Source organism: Anser brachyrhynchus, assembly GCF_964034855.1.
Source record: "Anser brachyrhynchus genome assembly, chromosome: 7".
NCBI classification, from domain to species: Eukaryota; Metazoa; Chordata; class Aves; order Anseriformes; family Anatidae; genus Anser; species Anser brachyrhynchus.
In genome coordinates, this window is record NC_137701.1 from 7,955,902 (window position 1) to 7,975,276 (window position 19,375).

At 44.3% G+C, this 19,375-nt stretch overlaps 1 protein-coding gene across 1 annotated transcript; it reads left to right on the forward strand.

The window, feature by feature from the left end:
- The first annotated feature begins 62 nt into the window (after positions 1–62).
- On the forward strand, positions 63–17,329 carry FRZB (frizzled related protein). The gene is made up of 6 exons (XM_080599020.1): positions 63–636; positions 7,236–7,283; positions 11,908–11,973; positions 14,065–14,269; positions 14,507–14,570; positions 16,136–17,329. Exons 1-6 carry the CDS (start codon positions 183–185, stop codon positions 16,244–16,246), a joined length of 948 nt encoding a protein of 315 aa, XP_080455146.1. The 5' UTR covers positions 63–182; the 3' UTR covers positions 16,247–17,329.
- The last annotated feature ends 2,046 nt before the right edge of the window (positions 17,330–19,375 follow it).

Below are 19,375 nucleotides of genomic sequence, written 5' to 3' on the forward strand. Positions count from 1 at the left end.
TGTTCGCGGCCCTGCCCCGCGCCCTCCCTGCCCTGGGGGCGGGCCCGCGGCCGGGGCCGGGCCCGGGGCCGAGCGGGGGAGCGGCGGCGGCGCTCGGCCCCTCAGCCGCTCGTGGCCCGGAGCCGTCGGCCGCCGGTGCGCGGAGCCCGCGGTGCCCTCAGCCCTCGGGGCGGCGCGGCGGCATGCGGCGGGGGCTGCGGGCGCTGGCCCTGGCCGCGCTGCTGCTGCTGGGGCGGGCGGCGGCGGGGCGGGCGGCGGCCTGCGAGCCGGTGCGCATCCCGCTGTGCCGGCCGCTGCCCTGGAACGTGACCAAGATGCCCAACCACCTGCACCACAGCACGCAGGCCAACGCCGTGCTGGCCATGGAGCAGTTCGAGGGGCTGCTGGGCACCAACTGCAGCCCGGACCTGCTCTTCTTCCTGTGCGCCATGTACGCGCCCATCTGCACCATCGACTTCCAGCAGGAGCCCATCAAGCCCTGCCGGGCCGTCTGCGAGCGCGCCCGGGCCGGCTGCGAGCCCGTCCTCGTCCGCTACCGCCACGCCTGGCCCGAGAGCCTGGCCTGCGACGAGCTGCCCCTCTACGACCGCGGCGTCTGCATCTCCCCCGAGGCCATCGTCACCGCCGAGGGCGCCGGTGAGTGCCCGCCGAGCCCCCCCCCCCCCGCCTTGGCCCCCAGCCTTCCTCCCTCTCTTCCTCCTCAGGGTGCCCGCTGAGGGAGGGAGGCGGCCTCAGCCCCGACGGGCGCAGGTGGCTGGCCCCGGGTTGGGGCTCCCCCGGGGCCAGGGGTAGCGGGGTTTGGCGAGGGGAGCCCCGCACCTTGCAGGCTCCTTGCCCGACCCCATGCCGTGGTGCCCCTACCCCGGCAGCCCCAGCTCTTGGGGTGTTTGCCGCCCGCTGTGCCCCTCTTGCCTGTCCTCCGTCCCCCCACGCACCACAGGTCCGTGTCGGCGGACCCCCTCCTGCCGCCTCCAAGGGCTGCAGACCCCCGGGGACACTTTGGGGAAGGTCTCGAATACCGAGCACCTTTCTCGGCAGCGCCGACGTGCCTGCAAAACTGCCTCAAAAACAGATCCAGACCCAGCAAGGCTTGGCAAGGCTGCAGTGATTCGAAAGCGATCGCAGTCAAACCTGGAGGGAGGAAGTTTTGCTAAAATTGCCCCCGAGTTACCTATTTCTGAGGACCTCAGCAGCACAATGACCTCTTTGAGGGATTCCAGTGCCAGATCCATGAAAACTCCCTTTCAGTGAATGAGAACCTGATGACATTCTCATTTCTGGGCTCAAAATGCTGAACTGATGCATTATGCACCAGACTGAAAGAATCCTTCTTGAGGGAATAAAAATGCTCCTTTAGAGAGCAGAAGGAAGGATTCCTGTTCGAGGAAGAGGTAAGGTGAACACTTCCAAGTTTAATTCTCCAAATAAAGGATTGCAGCCAACTAGAAGACACGGAGAGCAAGCTGCTGGACAGCTGGCACACAGAATACCTGCTCTTGCTTTATCTCCTCAGCACTCCCAGACCTCAGGCTGTTTGCAGACCCCATCTAATAGAGCAGGCAGAAACATAAATCCATTTTTAACAGTCTTTTCTTGTGGAAGAGGGTGTTCTTATTGTTTGGAAGTGAAATCTTGATTTTTTGTTTTAATAAAGGAGTATGCTGCCTGCGAAGTAAGAGTAGTTGACTGTTCTGTCCTCCCAAGGTCTCCGAGTTAGTTCTGGTGAGGATTTTAACATGTTTGCCTTGTCCTTTTGGTAAGGTGGCAGCCTGAAGGACAGCACGGTCAGATGGTTATCATGATCAGAGCAGAGACACGGGTCAGAAAGCCCCATTTCCATTCTTTTTCCAGACCATGGGTCTTTGATACATGAGGTGGAAAGGCTCCTCTGACCAAGGGCACACCTTGCTAAAACTCCCTCTCACCACTGAAGCAGTTGGTCTTGGCTCTCATGTTGCTGATGCCAAGTTGAAGATCAGTTGAAGTTCACTTGTTTCTTTTTCGGTTGATATCGCAGTAAGGGATGAAAGATTCCTCATCAGTTGTGCTCCCCTTGCCTGCTGGGGATCAAATAGCCACTGCTATGTCCGTGATGGAGAAGGCTGCTAAGGGTAGTGGAAGTGCTTTGTTTAGGGCTCAGCGGGAGGAAAGCTGTGCAGGCAGAGTTAAGAGGGGCTGGGGGAACCCCAGGGCTTGTGCTGGTCTCCAAAATGTTCATTGCTGATGCTCAGAGGCACGCACACTTCAGCCTGTGTGCTCCCCTGCTGCTGCCTCTCGCGCTGTTCTTGTCTCCACTGACATGTTTGTCCCTGCTTTGAAGAGGGAACTGGGTGCTGCCTGTACTGGGGAACAGGTCCATCAGTTGAATTTCTGGCTCTGCAAATGTTAAAGTCATGATATCGGTGGGCCATACTTAAGGAAAACAGGTGAATGTCCAGCTTTTCCAGTAGGTGCAGGAGTGACTTTGCAGTCCTTGATGTTTACCTTGAGCAATTGTGAGTGGTGCCTTGGTAAAGGCAGTCACATTTCACCATATCTTATTTTCTTAAGTGTTTTGTTACTTCTAGGAAGCTCACACATGCTGCTGCCCCAGGAGACGGCAGGAGTCCTCCTGCTCCTATCACATGGAGATCTGTGTCTGGTTTAAGTGCTTGTGGGTTTCTGTATCAGTCAAAGTGGCCTCTCTGCTGCTCCAAACCATCTGCTCGTCACTGCACGTACTTCATCCCTTTGACCTGGAAGAAGAGCAGCCTGGATTAAAAGTAGACATAAAAGTGGCTTGAAGGCACATCAGGCCATCAGTGAGATGTTGGAGAAAAGGGAAACATCATAAATGAGTACAATAAGCGTCAGAACCATTTTGGGTGATCATCATAAAACAGGGGATTAGAATTCCGAGTCCCTTCAGAAATACAACCTCTTAAACATTAATGAAAAGGAAAGATTATTTAATTGATGGAGACGTGTTCTTAGATCTTAAATGAAGCCATGGTTTCTCCATGTAGTCCGAGTCCTCTACATCTGCCTGTACACCTAGATGAAATTATAGTAACCCATTATCTGAATTTGTCATTGTACACTTCAAACAAAAGCGAAAGAACCCTTTCCCATGCTTGCTTTTCACACATTGTGAACTTCATTTCCAAAGGAGTGGTTTCGAAACTCAAGATCAAATTTGCTCCTGCTTGTGCTTTGCATAGCTCTACGTAGGGCAGTCAAAACACACGAGTGTTAGGGGAGGATTTGAGACCGTGCCAAGGCTGAGCAGTTTTTCCCAGGTTGTCATCTTAAAGCTGAGATTCATTTTAGCCATTTGCTCAAAACCTGCAGGCAGTCTCATTTCTTAGTTAAAGTATAAAATAATCGCAGGCTTTGAGCCTTGGAGAAGACCTTGTTAATGGTGATGCCCCTGATGGCACTATACTCTGACTTCAGTTTGTCTGCCTTCAGACTGAATTCCCCAGGGTGGCTTTCGTGGTCTAAGCGTAGAGTCAGGATCTGTGCCATTAAATGTAATCAAAACCTGACAGATCTGGGGATGGAAGTGAGAGGAAACGTTCTGCTCCTTGACCTGGTGATGGCTCTGAACCTACCGGCTCCATTTTGGTGGGAGTGGGCGATGAGGGGCTCAGCATCATCGTTTGCCTACAGAGCCGCCCTGTGGTCTTGGAGCTCACATGGTCTGCATTCAGTTTTAACTGGGATTGATCTTCACATTACTTTTGTTGTTTGTGCTTTTTCTTTTCTTGCAGTTAGATAAGATACTTGAGATGTCAAAAGTAAGTTTTGCCAAATTGCTCCTTTTTCCCAAGGCTCTCACCCAAACCTGTGGTCCGAGAATTGTTATTTTGTGCACTTACTATGCAAGCGGCTTTTATCTTCTCTTCGTTCGTGTTTTTTTGTTTGTTTGTTTTGTTTTTTAATAGCATTCCTCTGAAAAATGATTAATTAAAACAGCTTATTGGAAAAAATCAGTTTGGATTTTTTCCCCCACTCTTAACCAGGATTTAGTAGGAAGCCTTTGAATCGGAGCTCTGGAGAATATTTCCTCTTTGGCAGTTCTGCTAATCATCGCTGACAGATATTTCTTTCAAAAGATTGTTTTGCATAGACAAAACTTGGCAAAGAGGCCCACGCTGAAGAGAAGAGGAACAATAGGAAGTCAGCTGTTTATTTTTTAAAAATAGCTTTTTTAATTTTTTGTGCCATTCTGACGACTGGAGGTCCAAGCAGCACGTGGACAAGCCTGATGGAGAGGTTCCTCCCTGCCTGTCCGACAGCTGGGGTCAGAGACTGGGGTGCTGTGGCTGCTGCTCGGGCTGGCCCAGACCTTTGTCCTCCTCCCTTCCCTGGTAGGTGGGAAGGGACCAGGTGGGGAGAGCCTGACCTGTTGATGGCCATGGAGAAGACCGGGGAACGGGAAGCCTTTCCCAAGATGTGTCATGTAGTGGGGAAGGTCTCCAGCTGCCTGCCCAAGCCTGCGCTTCTCTCCCTCAGTAGAAACCACTCGTCCCTCAACACACACAAGTGTCCTGAGAATGATTAGCATCGCCTTAAGGCTGGTACTCGTCTGTCCCAAGCCCTCCAAAGTCAGGAGATGAGTCATGAAGTGACATGAAGGTGCCTGTTTACTCCTCTGTCGTTCACGGACAAACACCGCGTGCTGACCACAATTGCAGAGCACAATACCCCACGCACCGCAGCCTGAGCACAGCACAGAAATTGCACCCGTTTCCCTGAACAGCTGCTCTGCACACACCTTCTGAGCTACTCGCCTGCCGCGCAGCCAGCTGTCTCCTCATATACCCATAGCCACTGGCCTGGGGGTAGGGCATGTGGCCTGGCAAACGAATGTGTGCAGAATTAGGAAGTGGGCTGAGGTCGTGGTGTGCTGGAATTTGGTTTTGTAAAAATAATAATAATAATACAATTAAGTTGCGTAACTAGGAGTGGAAGAGAACGTTTTGTGGAAAGCAGTTCAGTTTGGTGTGTGTTTGTGGTGGCAGGCTTATATTAGGCACCTTGAGCGTTCACCACCCTCATTGCATCAGCGTTACTTCTGAGGAGAGTTCCTCAGCCAGTGCAAATGAGGATAGCTCTGCATTGTGTTTAGGTGTAATACCAGAGGGAACTGGACCTTCAGCTGATGCTGGAGTGGTACCAAATGGGATCCAGTTGTAGGTTCGATTTCAAATTCAATAAGCTGTGGTTGCAATTCAGGCGTTGTACCCTAACATACAGATTTATTGTCATGTCAAATGGTTATTAATGAAATCTTGTCAAGATTGGAGCTTGCTGCGTCACATGAAGCATCAGAAGGAGTTGTCTAGGGCATTTGCAAAGCCAGCCAGCCCTAAAAGCAAGCAGGGAATTTGGCCAAGGAAACCCAACACGAGGCTGCTGCTGGGAGCTCTTGCAGACTTGTGTCTGCCATGGGAGCAGCCAGAGAAGTACCAGGCTGGAGGCTCAAGCACTCGTCATGCTGTTACCACGCCAGAAGGAATCTTCCACCACCACCTGATGATAAGAACTTATTTTTTAAAATTCAAGAATAGCCCTGGTGATTAATCCAAATGAAACTCATAAGTAAGGATTAGTGTGTATAACTTGACTTGTTAGAAGGCAGCATGGAAAAGCCTTGCAGCTACCATGGAAGTACATGGTTACTGAAGACCAAATTGGCACCATTAAAATGTTGTTTTTGTTCCACAAGCTAACGTACCACAGCAGTTTGATGCTTTTTTTGGAAGAAAGCGCATTTGATTTGAGGTAGCAACTGGGTACTGGACGTAAAGGAGCATCTATGCAATCATTCAAGACTGTTTGCTAAATCTTTTGCTCATTAGGAGCAAAAAGTCAAAAATTTCATAGTGAGTAGGAGTACTTACCTCTGAAGTCCCAATTTTGTGAAATTAATCATTAAGTAGGTAAGTGATTTACATGTTTTTCAGATTTCCTTGCATCTTGCTTGTCCTTTAACCTATCTCCGTTTATGTAAGGGAAGTTTCATGTTGCGATGAAAAGTACAAAGATAAATATGCATTGAGAGAAGGTATGTTTTTTATTTGAAATATATGGCCAAATTGGAACATCAAATAACTAATACTAGATCTCTCGTAAACAGGTATTTTAATTATGTATTTACATAATCTATGATTAAATAACAGCCCCTGCCCTTAAAATTTAGTCTGTGCGTCGAAATCCTTCACCTTTGCCAAGTATCAGCTGAGGCCATATTGCAACCACGTCCTTACAGCTGCAGCTGCAAGAGAGGAGCTGCCGTTACGTGGCTGTGTGTTCACTTGTTCTGTATTGCAGTAGCAAGGTTGTTGTATCCAAGACAATGTAAGCATCTAAGAAAGATGATGTTGGTACGATACCAGCTTCGACAGCTGAAAAACCTGCAGAAACTTTTGGGCGTGAACGCTTACAGAAGGGGGCTTGATCTGAAAGCTCATTTGTTTCCCATTTTATTTGTCCTTCTAATAAAGTATGCTACTTCTCTCCCCAGTCTTGTTTCTCTTGCGTCTTTTTTCTTAACTTATACAAGGTTGTATGCGTTAACATACTCGTTTTTCAAGATCAAGTATATGTGTAAGTCCATTAAACTGTGCAATTTAATAATAGATTTGAAGTTATGCATTTCACTAATGCAAGGCACATTCTATGTACAAGTGCATCCAAAAGCAGTTCTTTGGAAGTTTGGCACAGGGCCTGGTTTTTTTTGTCCTGTTCTTTATCCGTCCTTCAAATAATCAGCATGTTTTTAAATTGAGGGGAAGGGGAAGGTCTGAAATACTTGTTTTGGCATTTGCTTCAATGATACGATTGTGGTTGATTTCCTCAGTAACCAAAAAAACAAACCAAAAGTAATTTCTCCTTCATCATCTAATGAAATGCAAACACTATGTGTACTTTTTGTAGATGCTGCTAATTCCTGCCATAAATTTCCCTCCTTGTCCTAAACCTGCCAGTCTGTGCACCTCTAGAAATGGGCTGTTTAATCTGCTTCAGCAAGTAATGTTGTGTGCTGTGTTTGGATGAAGTGCAGATAAGAATTGATGTCAACTCTAGCAGGAACAAGCTGGCCTCTGGAACATTACAATCTGATTATTCATTAAGTTTTAATATACTAAATATGAGAGAAAGAGAAAGCATTGCAATGGGGGTGTGTTGAAATAATCCACTATTAAACATACTAACATTTCTTTCTGTATTTTACAAATCTGTGCCAGATTTCCCGATGGATTCTAATAATGGCAACTGTAGAGGCTCCGGCATCGGTGAGTACATTTTTATAAAGCTGTATAATGAGCTGCATAAGCACGTCCTTTTAATACTTAAGAAAGAGCAGTACTAAGTGATGCATAAACACCCTGCTTTGTCTTGAGATCCTGTAGATTGTGCTTTTGACTTGTACCTGTATCCATCACAGGAAGGTGAGATTTGGGGCTGGTAAACCTGTGTGCTTCTGGCCAAATCAACCCTCCAGCTCTTGTTTCTTCTGCTTTTGCCAGGGCAAAATTCCCATGAAGTCAAGGTGGCTGTGCTGGTTTCATGACGAGTTCTGTCTCGAACAGTGAGAATGATCATTACATGAATTTTCCTCCCTCCTACCAAAAATGTCATTATTTCTTCAACTCTTCCAGTTGTTTTTCCATGCATAACTGAAAATGCAGGGAGGAAAATAATGCTGTAGTCGTTGGCAGGCTTTAACTAGCATACCAGTATGAGTTTTTATTTAACTGAGAAATGCTTACTGCAATGATGAAAATCCCAAGTGTTTAAACCACAAAGCGACACAGTAGGACGTTGGGACTGTACGTACCAAAACAAATGTCTTTACATGTATAAATACCATTGCTGTAAGTTGTAAGGAAAGAAGCAGTGAAGTTGCAGATGTTCACAGTAATGTGCTGCAGAAGTAAAGTGAAAGAAGTTAGAGATTTAATGTTCCTTTTGTTATTTATTCGTTTTAGCCAAAGGAGGCTAGATTCAAGCAGGCTGTTTGAGATTCAGTTGAAAAGGAAAAATATATCACTTTCTGCCCTATTTTCCTTAATTTTAATTCCCTTTGTGGCGCACTGGTGAGTAGGCTAGCTCTCTCAGTCATTGAGGGTAAAAACAGGGTCGTTGTTCATTCTGACTTGAAAGTTCGCAAATTAAATTCTGACCTCTCTGTAGATAATGGCAAAACTCTCGTTAACCTGAGGAGATGGAGAATGAGACCTTCTGAGGCTGTTTTTATTCCAACAGCTCCCCTGTTGCTTTTTTTGTTGTTGTTGTTTCATTTTGTTTTTGCTGGAACTAAGTAAAATCCCTTGAGTGCTGCCGCTATTCACAGGCAGTGCAAAGCAAAGCCCAGTTCAGTAGCTAGCAGATTATAGAAAGGTGCATTTGTTGTTCAAGCAAGCCAATGACTATAGGTTTTCTTGAATTTTATTACCATTCCCATGGAAGTTTTCCTCTCCAGAGGTGCTGACCAGCTACAGTACATGCCGATGTCCAGTTTATTAATGTAAGCACCTAAATATGGTTGTGGAATGTACAATTAGATACCAAGTTTTGCTAACTTCAGCACTGATCTCCTGCCACCTTATATCAAAAATATTAAACATATCTTCAGAACTGCCTGTCTTTAGGGATGCAGACTTGAAAACGCACATCCAAAAGAGAGGGTGAAGATGCAGAGCTGATGAAGAAGAAGGACAATGTTTTCATTGCTAGCTTTTACTGTAGGAACACAGATTGTGGTTCAATGTGCTATACCCATTTCAGCTGTCTTTTTTGCCTCTTGGAAGTAAACTAGATTTTTGTCAGCTTCCTGAGATGCTTTTCAGGTCATTGAGACATTTTTTCCAGGCTTTTTTATCCATTAACTTATCAGGGAAACATTTGCCAGGTTCGAGCACATGTTTAGGTTGTGCACACGTGTATTTAAGATGGCATGTTTGTAGGTAGCAGCTGTAACAGAGAATCTTTTCCCCTGTAATCCATTGGTTTGGGTATTTACAGGGAGATGTTTCCCATGGTATAGATGCTGAGTATACTTTAGTACTGTGTTGACTTGTATTAAAAAAGAATATTTAATGGAAAAGTCAGCTGAGATCTCAGCCCAAACTGATGTGAGCCTCTGCTCCCTGTCTTGGTTTATAATGAGTTTGCAGTTTCAGAGCTCTTCTGGTGGCTTTGGAGGAGAGAATCACGTCAAATGGGACCTGCCCTTAGCATCAAGAGACATAGTGCATTTTTAACACAATTCTTTTGCAGCCACCCTCTGTGGATGTTCCCTGCTCTGGGAAGGCTCAGATTTACAAGTAATATGCACCAATCAAAATAGTGTTTTCTAATACTCACGTTGTGCTCCCTTTGAAAGCCACTGTACCAGGCGTTGGGAGAGATGAGCTGCTTCTCGCTCTACAGCTGGCTGACCTTGGCAAGTGCCCCTGTGCCAGTCTCTGCATTTCTAAGTCGTAATTAGAAACAATGCTTCATTTTGTAAAGTTCTTGGAAATATAAAATTTGTAAAGGACGAGGACAGTGAGAAGGTACCCTTCATGAAGAACACAGGCAGGTCTATCCAGTAAGTTCTACACCAAGAATAATCAAAGGCACTCCTCAAATTTAAAGTAAATAAATAAAGTTAAAAGGCAATCCAGTATTACTTTAAAACGAAGGGAATTGTGAGGCTATATATTCTTGTCCTGTAATTTAGACTATATTTTTCTACTTGTGCCACAGAGCAAAGTGTCATTGAGCAGGAGAAAATTAGAGTGTAAAACGTGTTGGATGTGAATGCCGACATGCCCGTGTGAGTGTGGGTCGTAGGAGCGCCTCTTGTATGGCCTGTTTTGAGGCAGCTTATAAAATGGGCCATAATTTGGTCTAAAATATGTATGAGCTCCCACAGGCAGAAGGGAAGCCAAAAATCACTTCCCTTCTCAGCTTTTATTATTTTAACACATTCCCATACAAAAGCTGAAGTCTGTAGGATCCTATATATAGATTCCTGAGGACATTTGAAATTCAAGGAAACAATTCTTCTTGTGAGATGTTCTTCTCTTTCCTGTATTTTTTGTACTTTCAACTACAAAAATCCTTGCAATCCAAAATAAATAATAATTTGAGAAGTCCATAACCACAAGATACCATCTTTGTATTTAATGCAGAAATCTTAAAAAGAAAATAAAAGTTCTTCCCCAAACTCTTCATGGTGGATTTAACTAAATCCCTTGTGTCATTATTTTAGAACAGTGATGTATAGAAATAGGCTGTATCAAGTCTTCTTTCACTCAAATGCTGGGTGAAATGTAGGCAGGAGGCAGGGGTGGTATTTAGGACACAGAGTACGAGTGAGGACACCGGAGTCACACTCACAGCTCACCTGTTCTTTCCCGAACTAGATTTTGTTTCCACTGATACATCAAACTGGATGACCACGCATGTGTAATACTGGGACCTGTGGTTGGAAATGGGTGACATTTCTTGCTGGGTCTGACAGTGAGAGGTCACCAAACTAATTGCACGCTAGCTTGAAAGAAATGGATATCTGCATTAGAATACCCAGCAGTGAAATATTGGTAGGAGCCCGGGGCTTCAGCATTAGCACTCTCCGGATACTAAGTGTTTTTATCTCCAGTATTGTTTCTAGCTGTCTGGAAGCCATACCGTTGGGTGTGCTGCTCTGACAGCGCTCATTTGTGTTGTGTTTTGAAGGTCATCCATCCTGCTAGACAGGCTAGTAATTTCCCTGCTTTAATTAAACCTGAGGTACAGGATCACGATGTTATACAGTGAGCCTGAGCAAGAGGCCCAGGTTTGTTGTTAGGCGTGTCCAAATCCCACACGTCTGGCACAAGCTCCCATTATACCCAGGGCCGATGGCCCACGGTGTAGGTTTATCAGGAGGCTGATGGCAGCCTCTCCACGTTACTCTTCCTAGTTTAGACAGCGAGTGTGCTGGTGGAACCACAGTAGGTTCTAGGGGATGTTGCCAAGAAACTGCTGATCTTTCCTCCTTGGAAAGCGCAAGCTGCAGGCATCTGCTGAGTTCTGTGCTCAATGAGGTGGTTGTTGCCCTGAATCGGAGGTTTTCAGCTGCTGGCCCTGCTGGTCAATGCCTCCATTCCCTCCTCTGGCTCTCAGTTTTCAGTCCCACACTCCATAACACGGGCTCATGAGTAGCTCCTTGTTTTAGTTACACCTACGCAGACATTTGTTACTCAAGGAATTTTCAGTCCTCATAATTTCTTAAGGGAGAATTCAGCACTGCCCCTCCTTAGGTTGTTTCAAGCGAAATTAGTTGGGAACTGAGGAAGCAACATCCCTGCGCTGAAGGATCCTGGTTTCTTGCCTTTATCCCTTGCTGCTACGTGGCTTTTACCTTTAGGATGAAATATAGTGCCAGTGCCAGGTGGGTTTCCTCCAAGTCCTGAATGAGCACCCTGCCTGACCACTGCTTGCTGCTCCCTCTTGACCAGGGACTCTCTGCTACTGACACGAGACCTGGAAGTTATGCCCTGGGATGTGTCAAAGTCCTGTGCTGAATGTAGCCCTTAATTTCTCAGTTGGATCTGTATTTTAGATGAAGCACTGCCTATAGGACATATATGAAAAAAAATGGTTGTGTTTTTTTTGTTGGAGGCTAGGGTTTTGTTGTTGTTGTTGTTTGTTTTCATTCTTTTTTTTTTTTTTAATTTCATCTTGTCAATTTTCTTCTGGAAACCTCTGCTGGTCAGTTTCAGAACATCTTCCAGCAGAAGTACCCTGTGCTTTTTAACATTTAACTTCTCTGTAATAACTAAGTAAATTCAGGGAGATACTTGTCAGGTGTGACCTTGGGGTTTGGGGGAGATTGTCAGTGAACAAATGCTGTTTTCTTTCTAAACAAAAGTTTCTGTTTTGTAGAGCGCTGCAAATGCAAGCCTATAAAAGCTACCCAGAAGACTTATCTACGCAACAATTACAACTACGGTAAGGACAGCTGCATGGCCAGCTCCCAAGCCTTTTAGGAGAAGGCTACAGTAAGAGAATTAAATGGGGCTGGGAAGAATTTCACAAAAATAGCCCATGGACCCAATTACTGATGGTTAATCCAGTAGTACTTGTTACAGATGTGGCCTGAAACATTTCCAAATTCAAAACTGAGAGTGTTTGTAGAGGGATGAAGGGGATTAGCTTAATATGGTAGTACAAGAGTGTCTTTGTTGACACTGAACGGTAGTTATTTCAGCGTCAGCATGGGCATTTGGGGTTCATGCACTTCTTTAGTGTGAAGAGTCATTTAGCAGAAGTGACATTGTGGGCTGCTGCGCTTGAACTTCCTCTTGGATTTACAGCTCCGATGCGTTCTGCTTGCACAGGAAGGGATGTTTTTGGCAATTCTTAGGCCTACAAACTCACGATGGCATCTTACAGACATACCAGGCTTTTGCCTTCTCGTGCATTGAAGCCATCAATTAACGTCTTTCCAACTGTGTTATGCTGGCAGTAACACCTGTAAAAGTGCACGGTGTCTGTATTATGTCTTCTGTTGCCCAGATTGCCCCGGTCTTCTATCACAGGTCCACTCTGCTACTTCTATTCATGCTGCTTGTTTCAACCAAATTAAGCCGAGGAGGTTGATGAATATGTATCACTTAGGGGAATTGAACAGTCGGGTCTGTTCTTGCTCCTGTTACTCATGTGAACTGCCTTAAGTTCACTGAACTTAAACAATTCATTTCAGTGGTACTGATTGCTTAATATTTATTAAGATTATGCATTTATCCAACTGTTGCCAGATAAGCTTCTTTTTAAAAATAAATCCTACTGATAGCTAAAAGCTTGTAACTGCATTCAGTCAGACGTTGTTGTATTTGAGGGTGACTAGTTGCTTTGCACTGTTTTGGTGGATTTGTTTGGGGAATTGCTACAGGCTATTCTGTAGTGGGTTTACATACCATCTACCATTGCACGTGGTGGAGTCACTGAGCATGCTGCAGATGGCTGCACGGGAGCTGGTGGAGATGACCCCTCACTACTTTGTATTCTCAGTCATATTATATCCCTCTCTTCTCACTTGTGGAATTAAAGAGGTTTCAAAATGCATTGGAAAGAACTCCAAACTGAAGTAGGATTTTGTTTTGAACTCTTAAGAGGTTTTAAGAAAGCGAATCACTAGGTAAAATATGTTAAATGCATAACAGTTATTGATTGTTGGCAGTTGTTTTTAATGTGGCTGCAAGACATGCTGGTTGATTGTCTTTATGGACAATATATGCGAAGAGATGAGTTGTACAAGTCCACGGTTTTCAGATCTGTAATGGTTTTCATTTGCAAGCTGTTAAAGATGTGATATTCTCTAGAGTGTGACCTCTGGATTTGCTTTGCATTTACATGTGGCATCAGTTCACTGGTCACCGCGAGAGGCCCAAAAATCTGTTGTCTTTGAAAGGCAACTTTCCCTCCTATGCAACTTAAGGCAAAAAGAAAGGGCAAGGGAAGAAACAATTAAGCAGGTCACCAGGTCAAGATCAGGAGCGTTTGGAGTTCATAAAGAACAGAGCAGATTGGTGCTGGGTCAGTGGAGAGAGAATCAAAAAGGTAAGGGCCTGTCATCCAGTAAAGATAGCGATACAATAAGTTTTAATGCATATTCACATTTCGTGAAAGGCCAAGAGTGACAAATTAAGTTCGGTCATGTGTGCTGCAAGCAGTCAAAGAGGGAGTAGTTGTAGCACAAGGGAGAAGAAGGGCACACATGGAATGAATTAAATGCATGAAGTGGAAAGAGCAAAGAGGAGGGGATGCTAAAAGTAAAGCCCAAATTTAATAGGACACAAATCCAACTGGTACATAATTCCTATTTGAGACCCACACTGTTTTGAGATATACCCAGCTACCTGCAGCCTCTTGGTGGAGGGTGAAGCAGTGAAGAGATGGGGGCAGGGGGTTGCTTGAGTCCAGCTAAGCTCCTGATAATGGACCATACAAAAGACTAATCCCAGAGGTCACTGAGAACGGCCCAGGGGTGACCTGCATTATCCACTGCCGTTAACTATACTTTTTGTCATTTCTTCCCAGTCATTCGGGCGAAAGTGAAGGAGGTGAAGACTAAATGTCACGACGTCACTGCAGTAGTGGAAGTAAAGGAGATTCTCAAATCTTCCCTTGTGAACATCCCAAAGGACACTGTAAACCTTTACACAAACTCTGGCTGCCTGTGCCCACCACTCAGTGCCAACGAAGAGTACATCATTATGGGCTACGAAGATGAGGAGCGCTCCAGGTAACTTGCAGCATTACCCTTGAGGTGTTATTTGTTGTTTGTTTCCCTGCCCCTGGAGCTTGCATAGAGTCACCCGCTAAGAGAAACTTGGTGTCACTCTTTGGATCACCTTCTAATATAATAATCATCTTCTCTGCTAGGGGGACTGCCAAGGGTCACAGAGCTCTGCAGGCCTGCAGTGTCTTGGGTTGTATAGGTTGTGCGTGCCTGCTGATGTTGGATTGTCTCCTTCTGCAGGTTACTCTTGGTGGAAGGCTCCATAGCTGAGAAATGGAAGGATCGACTTGGTAAAAAAGTCAAGGTAAGAAAATGGCTCACCAGAAGTCAAATGTTGTAAATACCATGAAACAGCTACCAAAGCTTGTCGAAATTAAGAAAGAAAATGCACATGCTGACCCCAGTTAATTAATAGGAGTGTTTTAACTCTGTAGGCAAACTGTGCCTTTTGCAACGCTATGTACTTCATTGGGATCATAAGGCTAATGAAAAAGAGAAAGCTTTACAAGTGTCTTCCAGACTAAGTCAGAATTATACTTTTCAGATTTTAATACTCTTTAAATCTAGTTCACAAATTATGTGGGTTAGCAAATATTGTAAATTTGTCTCTCTGGCTTAGATCGCGGAGGTGCATGATGAGGAAGTCTTGCGTTTTATGCATAGTATCCAGTTGGAAGCAACAAACGTAAACGATATATGAGAATATACTCAAATGTTTTCTAATTGTAAAGTATTCTAATACCTTCCAAGTCCTGGAAGCATGGCCTTTATGCTTCAATGCACAGCAGAGTATTGGTGATTTTGACATTGCTAGGAGTGTCATTTTACACAGATTATTATTTTCAAACAGTTTCTTAACTGCTGTCTTAACACAGTGGTTGTGCCTGTGCAAACCAGGCTCCTCTTCCACTGAAATCTTTCTTCAACTGTTTTAATGGTGACTGGCAGGAAAATATTGTTCTCGTTACAAATACAAGATTTGGTACATCCACAGAGATTACATGAGGGAAAAGATATGGGGATCTTATTCCAAGTTGCTGTTTGATTTGGCAGAACTTTCCAAGATGCAGTGCCGCAGAGCAAACACCGCGTTGCTGCTGTGGGCTGATCTCTGCTCAGTCCCAGCCTGGGGGTGGCAGGGTGATTTATGGTTTCTTTCTTGGGAGCTCACTTATTTTCTCACGTTTTGCACAGCTGGGATTGCCTTGTATTAGGGATTGGTTTCAGTTCAATTCAGTTGTTTTTCTGTCCAGCACGGGTTTCAATATGCAGAGCGTTTTTGTGGTGGCTCTAGAGCCTCAGCAGTGAAGAGGCCCACGGATATAAAAAAGCAATAACTGAACTCCATTTTTATTTTTTTTCCTAATCCTGTGATTTCTTAATCTTGTTCGTTCTTGCCACACTTCCAGTTCTGGTAGGTCCTGATAGATATTAGCTGTGGATAAGGCTTATGAAGGTTTTTGTGTCACTATATGAAATGATTTCTGGTACAGCAGTGGTGCTTGCATCAGGAAACTAGTAGTATAATTTAAAGTATAAAGGGCAAGAAATTACTGATTAGGAATTTATGGCATTGATGGCTTGATAACTTCAGACTGTGTTATGTTTGTGAGGTGCAGAAGCCGATGAAAAGGTGAAACACTTTTCTGCTGAAGCCAATGTACTTTGCATTGGCCCTTTCATTCAAAGAATATACAAGAAGTTGGGCCCAACGTAGAGTATTGTGAGGGCAACAATGACAGCTTTTTTTTTGTCAGTGTTGTTTGCAAATGCACGTAGTTGTCCTACTTGTAATATTTATTATTTATAAAAACTTACTGCTCCTTCTTCTGCTAACTCTTTGCAATCCGTCTGCATTTTGATACGCAGCGCTGGGATCAAAAGCTCCGCCACCTCGGCAAGGGGAAAGGAGAGCCAGGACAAAGTGATGCGGCGCCCAAGCCCAGCAAGGCCAGCAACCCCCGGCAAGCTCGCAGCTAGAAGTGAAGTGCCCTACGCCGAAATTCAGTGGACTATCTGTCAAGACTTCACTGTTGGAGCAGCAAAGGAGAAATTGCACTATTGCACGTTATATTCTATTGTTTACTACAGAATAATGTTTTAGCTTATATTAGTTTTTATTCTTCCTCTTTGTTTTCTGCCTTTTTGGTTTGGTTTGGTTTTGGATGTGTGCAAGCTCTGGAAATATATAGATATTTTTCTGTTACGAAAAAACTGCCCTTATGAGGTGGGGAGCGGTCAGGACGTGCTGAAGTTGCCATTTTATCTCCCAGATCTTCTTAGGGGAAGAACAGGTGCAAGCAGGAGATTTGGCACAACCCATCTTTAAATCATGACCCACACTGGCTTCCTTGGGCCAGTCCCCGTCACAGCCACGGTCATTGTTTGCAGAAACCCCTTGCTGGGGAGGGGAATTTGTTGATGTAAGTGCATAATTTTTTATTCTGAAACAAAATAGCCATATATGTATTAATTTACACACAGTTAAAGTCACATGGCACTTCTGGAAAAATAATGGAAAAGAAAATAAAATTTGAATATTCTGGACTTTGTAGGAAACCTCATAGTTGTGCCACCCCAGGACTTAATTTATCATACACTTCTTCTCTTATAATGGCAGTTTCTTTTTTTTTTTTTCCTCTTCTTTCTTCTCTCTGCTGAGTTGTAGGAATAGACTGACTTACCAGGCCTGCTTCTCAGTACAGGTCTGCACTTTATCATTTGGATTTTGTGGTTTTATTCTTCAGTCTGTGCCTACATAAGCAAGTGTTCAATGCTCAGTAAAATACGTCCAATAAAAATCTTGTAGTTCTCAACATGGACCTTATCTGACTTTTGAACCAACATCATATTTTTATATTGCTGTTCAAAATATAAAAACCAAAACCCCTTTGTTTTTGTACTTTTATAAAATTCTTTGCAGATAGTAACAACGTATTTGAAATTATCACTCTGTTCTTCTGTTTTTCTATTCTCTCTTGCTCAAAAGAAATTAAAGTGATGTAAATAAAATAACAGTCCTCTCCACTTGTAGTTACAGAGGGGAACTACTCAAGATGCAAATGGTTTTTGGGTTCTCAGCTTGTATTTTCTGTGGTCACCCTAGCACATTTAAATGCATTTGGGCTGTCTCTTGTTAACACAGAAGTGCTGCAGTTGTTAGGTTGAAAATGTGCTAATAACAAGTAAACCCAGAAGTATTTGGGAATGTTTATAATATAATGTTATTTTAAGATTGCAGTCAATAACCAAAGGTTTCAGGGCAAGTTTTCCCTCAGGCTGGATATCAGGCAAGTTGAAACATAGACCTGTGTCCTGCAAAATTTGAAATCTGTTGGGTTTTCTTTTTGTTTTGTTGTTTGTTTTTTAAAAATAAGGGGTCGTTTAGGGAGGAGATGGGTTGTGAAGGTTTGAAGTGGGACATTAAGTCTCCAGCTGGTTCAGTGTTTGCTCCAGATACTGCGCAGGCTGGATCAGAAGCTGTGGAAGGGATTTCAAAAGAAAAGCTGAATTTAAACAAAACAACAATATCTGGATACTTTGCTCTGGTCTATTTTGGACGTTGTTCTTTTTCATCTACTTTGTTGCTTGGCTCCTGTTTTTTTTTCCAGCCATGCTGTCAGCAAGCAGGTCTCTCTGCCTGTGGTGGGATACAGCAGGTACATCAGGACGAACATCATCACTGCAGCAGCAAACAGAGTCAAGGGTTGAGTAAGCAGCAAGTGCTGTGAGGCCCCTCGCCAATGTTATCAATCATACTTACTTATTGAGCTTTGGACTTTTTATTTAATGCAGTGAATAGTAGGCAGTTCATATTAGAAGGAAAGTTTGTTGCACAAGATGCCAAGATAACCAAACTTCTGAGTAGTCCTGCTTGCTGCTGTGCTCATAACCCCATCCTCAGAGCTGTCTGAAGAAAGCTAGTAAGTTTGTAGTATTGCACCCTACTTAATTAAGTCTCAATTAGAGATTTATGTCTCACATATTTTAGTTTCTGTGGTGTGAATTTTTTTGTTTTGTCCCCAAATTCTGCTGAGCTTTGCCTAGTGCTACTCTCTCGTCAATAACTCAGTCCTTCACTCAAAGAAAGTCAGCATCTGCTAACAGGTAGCATTTAACTCAGTTACATTGTTTGTAAAGGTCCTCCTCCCCATCTAGCATCTGCTCCATTTGTCTCTGGAACTAAGATACGCTCTTCATCTTTTAATCACACTAGCTGGGGACAAAGGGAAAGTAATGCCTTCTGGGGACAAAGAGAAGGAAAGCAGTAGCTCCACTTCAGTTATTGAGAAGAGCTGGTTTGCGGTCAGCTTCAAGTCCTTAATGCTTTCTTTATTTGCTAGGCTTGAACTCGTGCCCAGTCTTTGTGCAGTCGACAACACGATGACCAGAGAGTGGGGCAGATGTTTTTAATGCTGTTAACCTCTGCTGTTGCGCATTTTCAGCGAGGACAGTGGGGCACCGTGACATCCTGTGAAGGTGAGTGGAGGTGCTAGCAGTTTGGTTTCTCTGCAGCACGCTCGTGAGGACAGCTGGTCACCTCTCCTGCTCAGCTAGGAGAGCAGTCGAAGAGGTAAGGGGGGGCTTGTTCATACCTGTTACGGCAGTCACATCATGGGCTGCACCAAACAGGGGCTTTGCTGGTGAGTCCCTTTGAATGGCCATCCAGATGCTGGAGAGAAAGCTGTTTTCACTCTTTTTCCCAAGCTCCTCTGTAACAGCAGAGAGGCAGCATGTATCTCTTCATTTTCCATTTTTACCTGCAGTGAAATCACTTGAGGGTCGTCGTCAATCTGCTGTGAAAATCTCTGTAGCTGTGGAAAGAGTGCTCTGTAATGACCGCGAGCATTTAGTTGTTTCAGTTGAAAACGCAAAGTCTTTCTCTTTTAGAGTTTTTTTTGGAGGCAGCACTAAAGTTGTATAAAAGGAGTGCACATAACAACAACAACAACAAAAAGTGTGATAGCCAGCTTATTAATTGTGTCCAATGCGGTTGTTTCACTGGGTGATGCACATACCTATGCATGCACATGTGACCAAGTGTCATGGGATGTATAGAAGGATTGATTGAAACCATGCCTTTCCCACATCTGGGTTATATTATTCCAG

What these genes read in the sequence shown, in the direction of transcription:
- FRZB (XM_080599020.1), top strand. Translation starts at nt 183, where the DNA reads ATGCGGCGGGGGCTGCGGGCGCTGGCCCTGGCCGCGCTGCTGCTGCTG. An exon ending in CGTCACCGCCGAGGGCGCCG is followed by an intron (nt 637 to 7,235) that starts GTGAGTGCCCGC and finishes AATCTGTGCCAG; the next exon opens with ATTTCCCGATGGATTCTAAT. An exon ending in CTGTAGAGGCTCCGGCATCG is followed by an intron (nt 7,284 to 11,907) that starts GTGAGTACATTT and finishes TCTGTTTTGTAG; the next exon opens with AGCGCTGCAAATGCAAGCCT.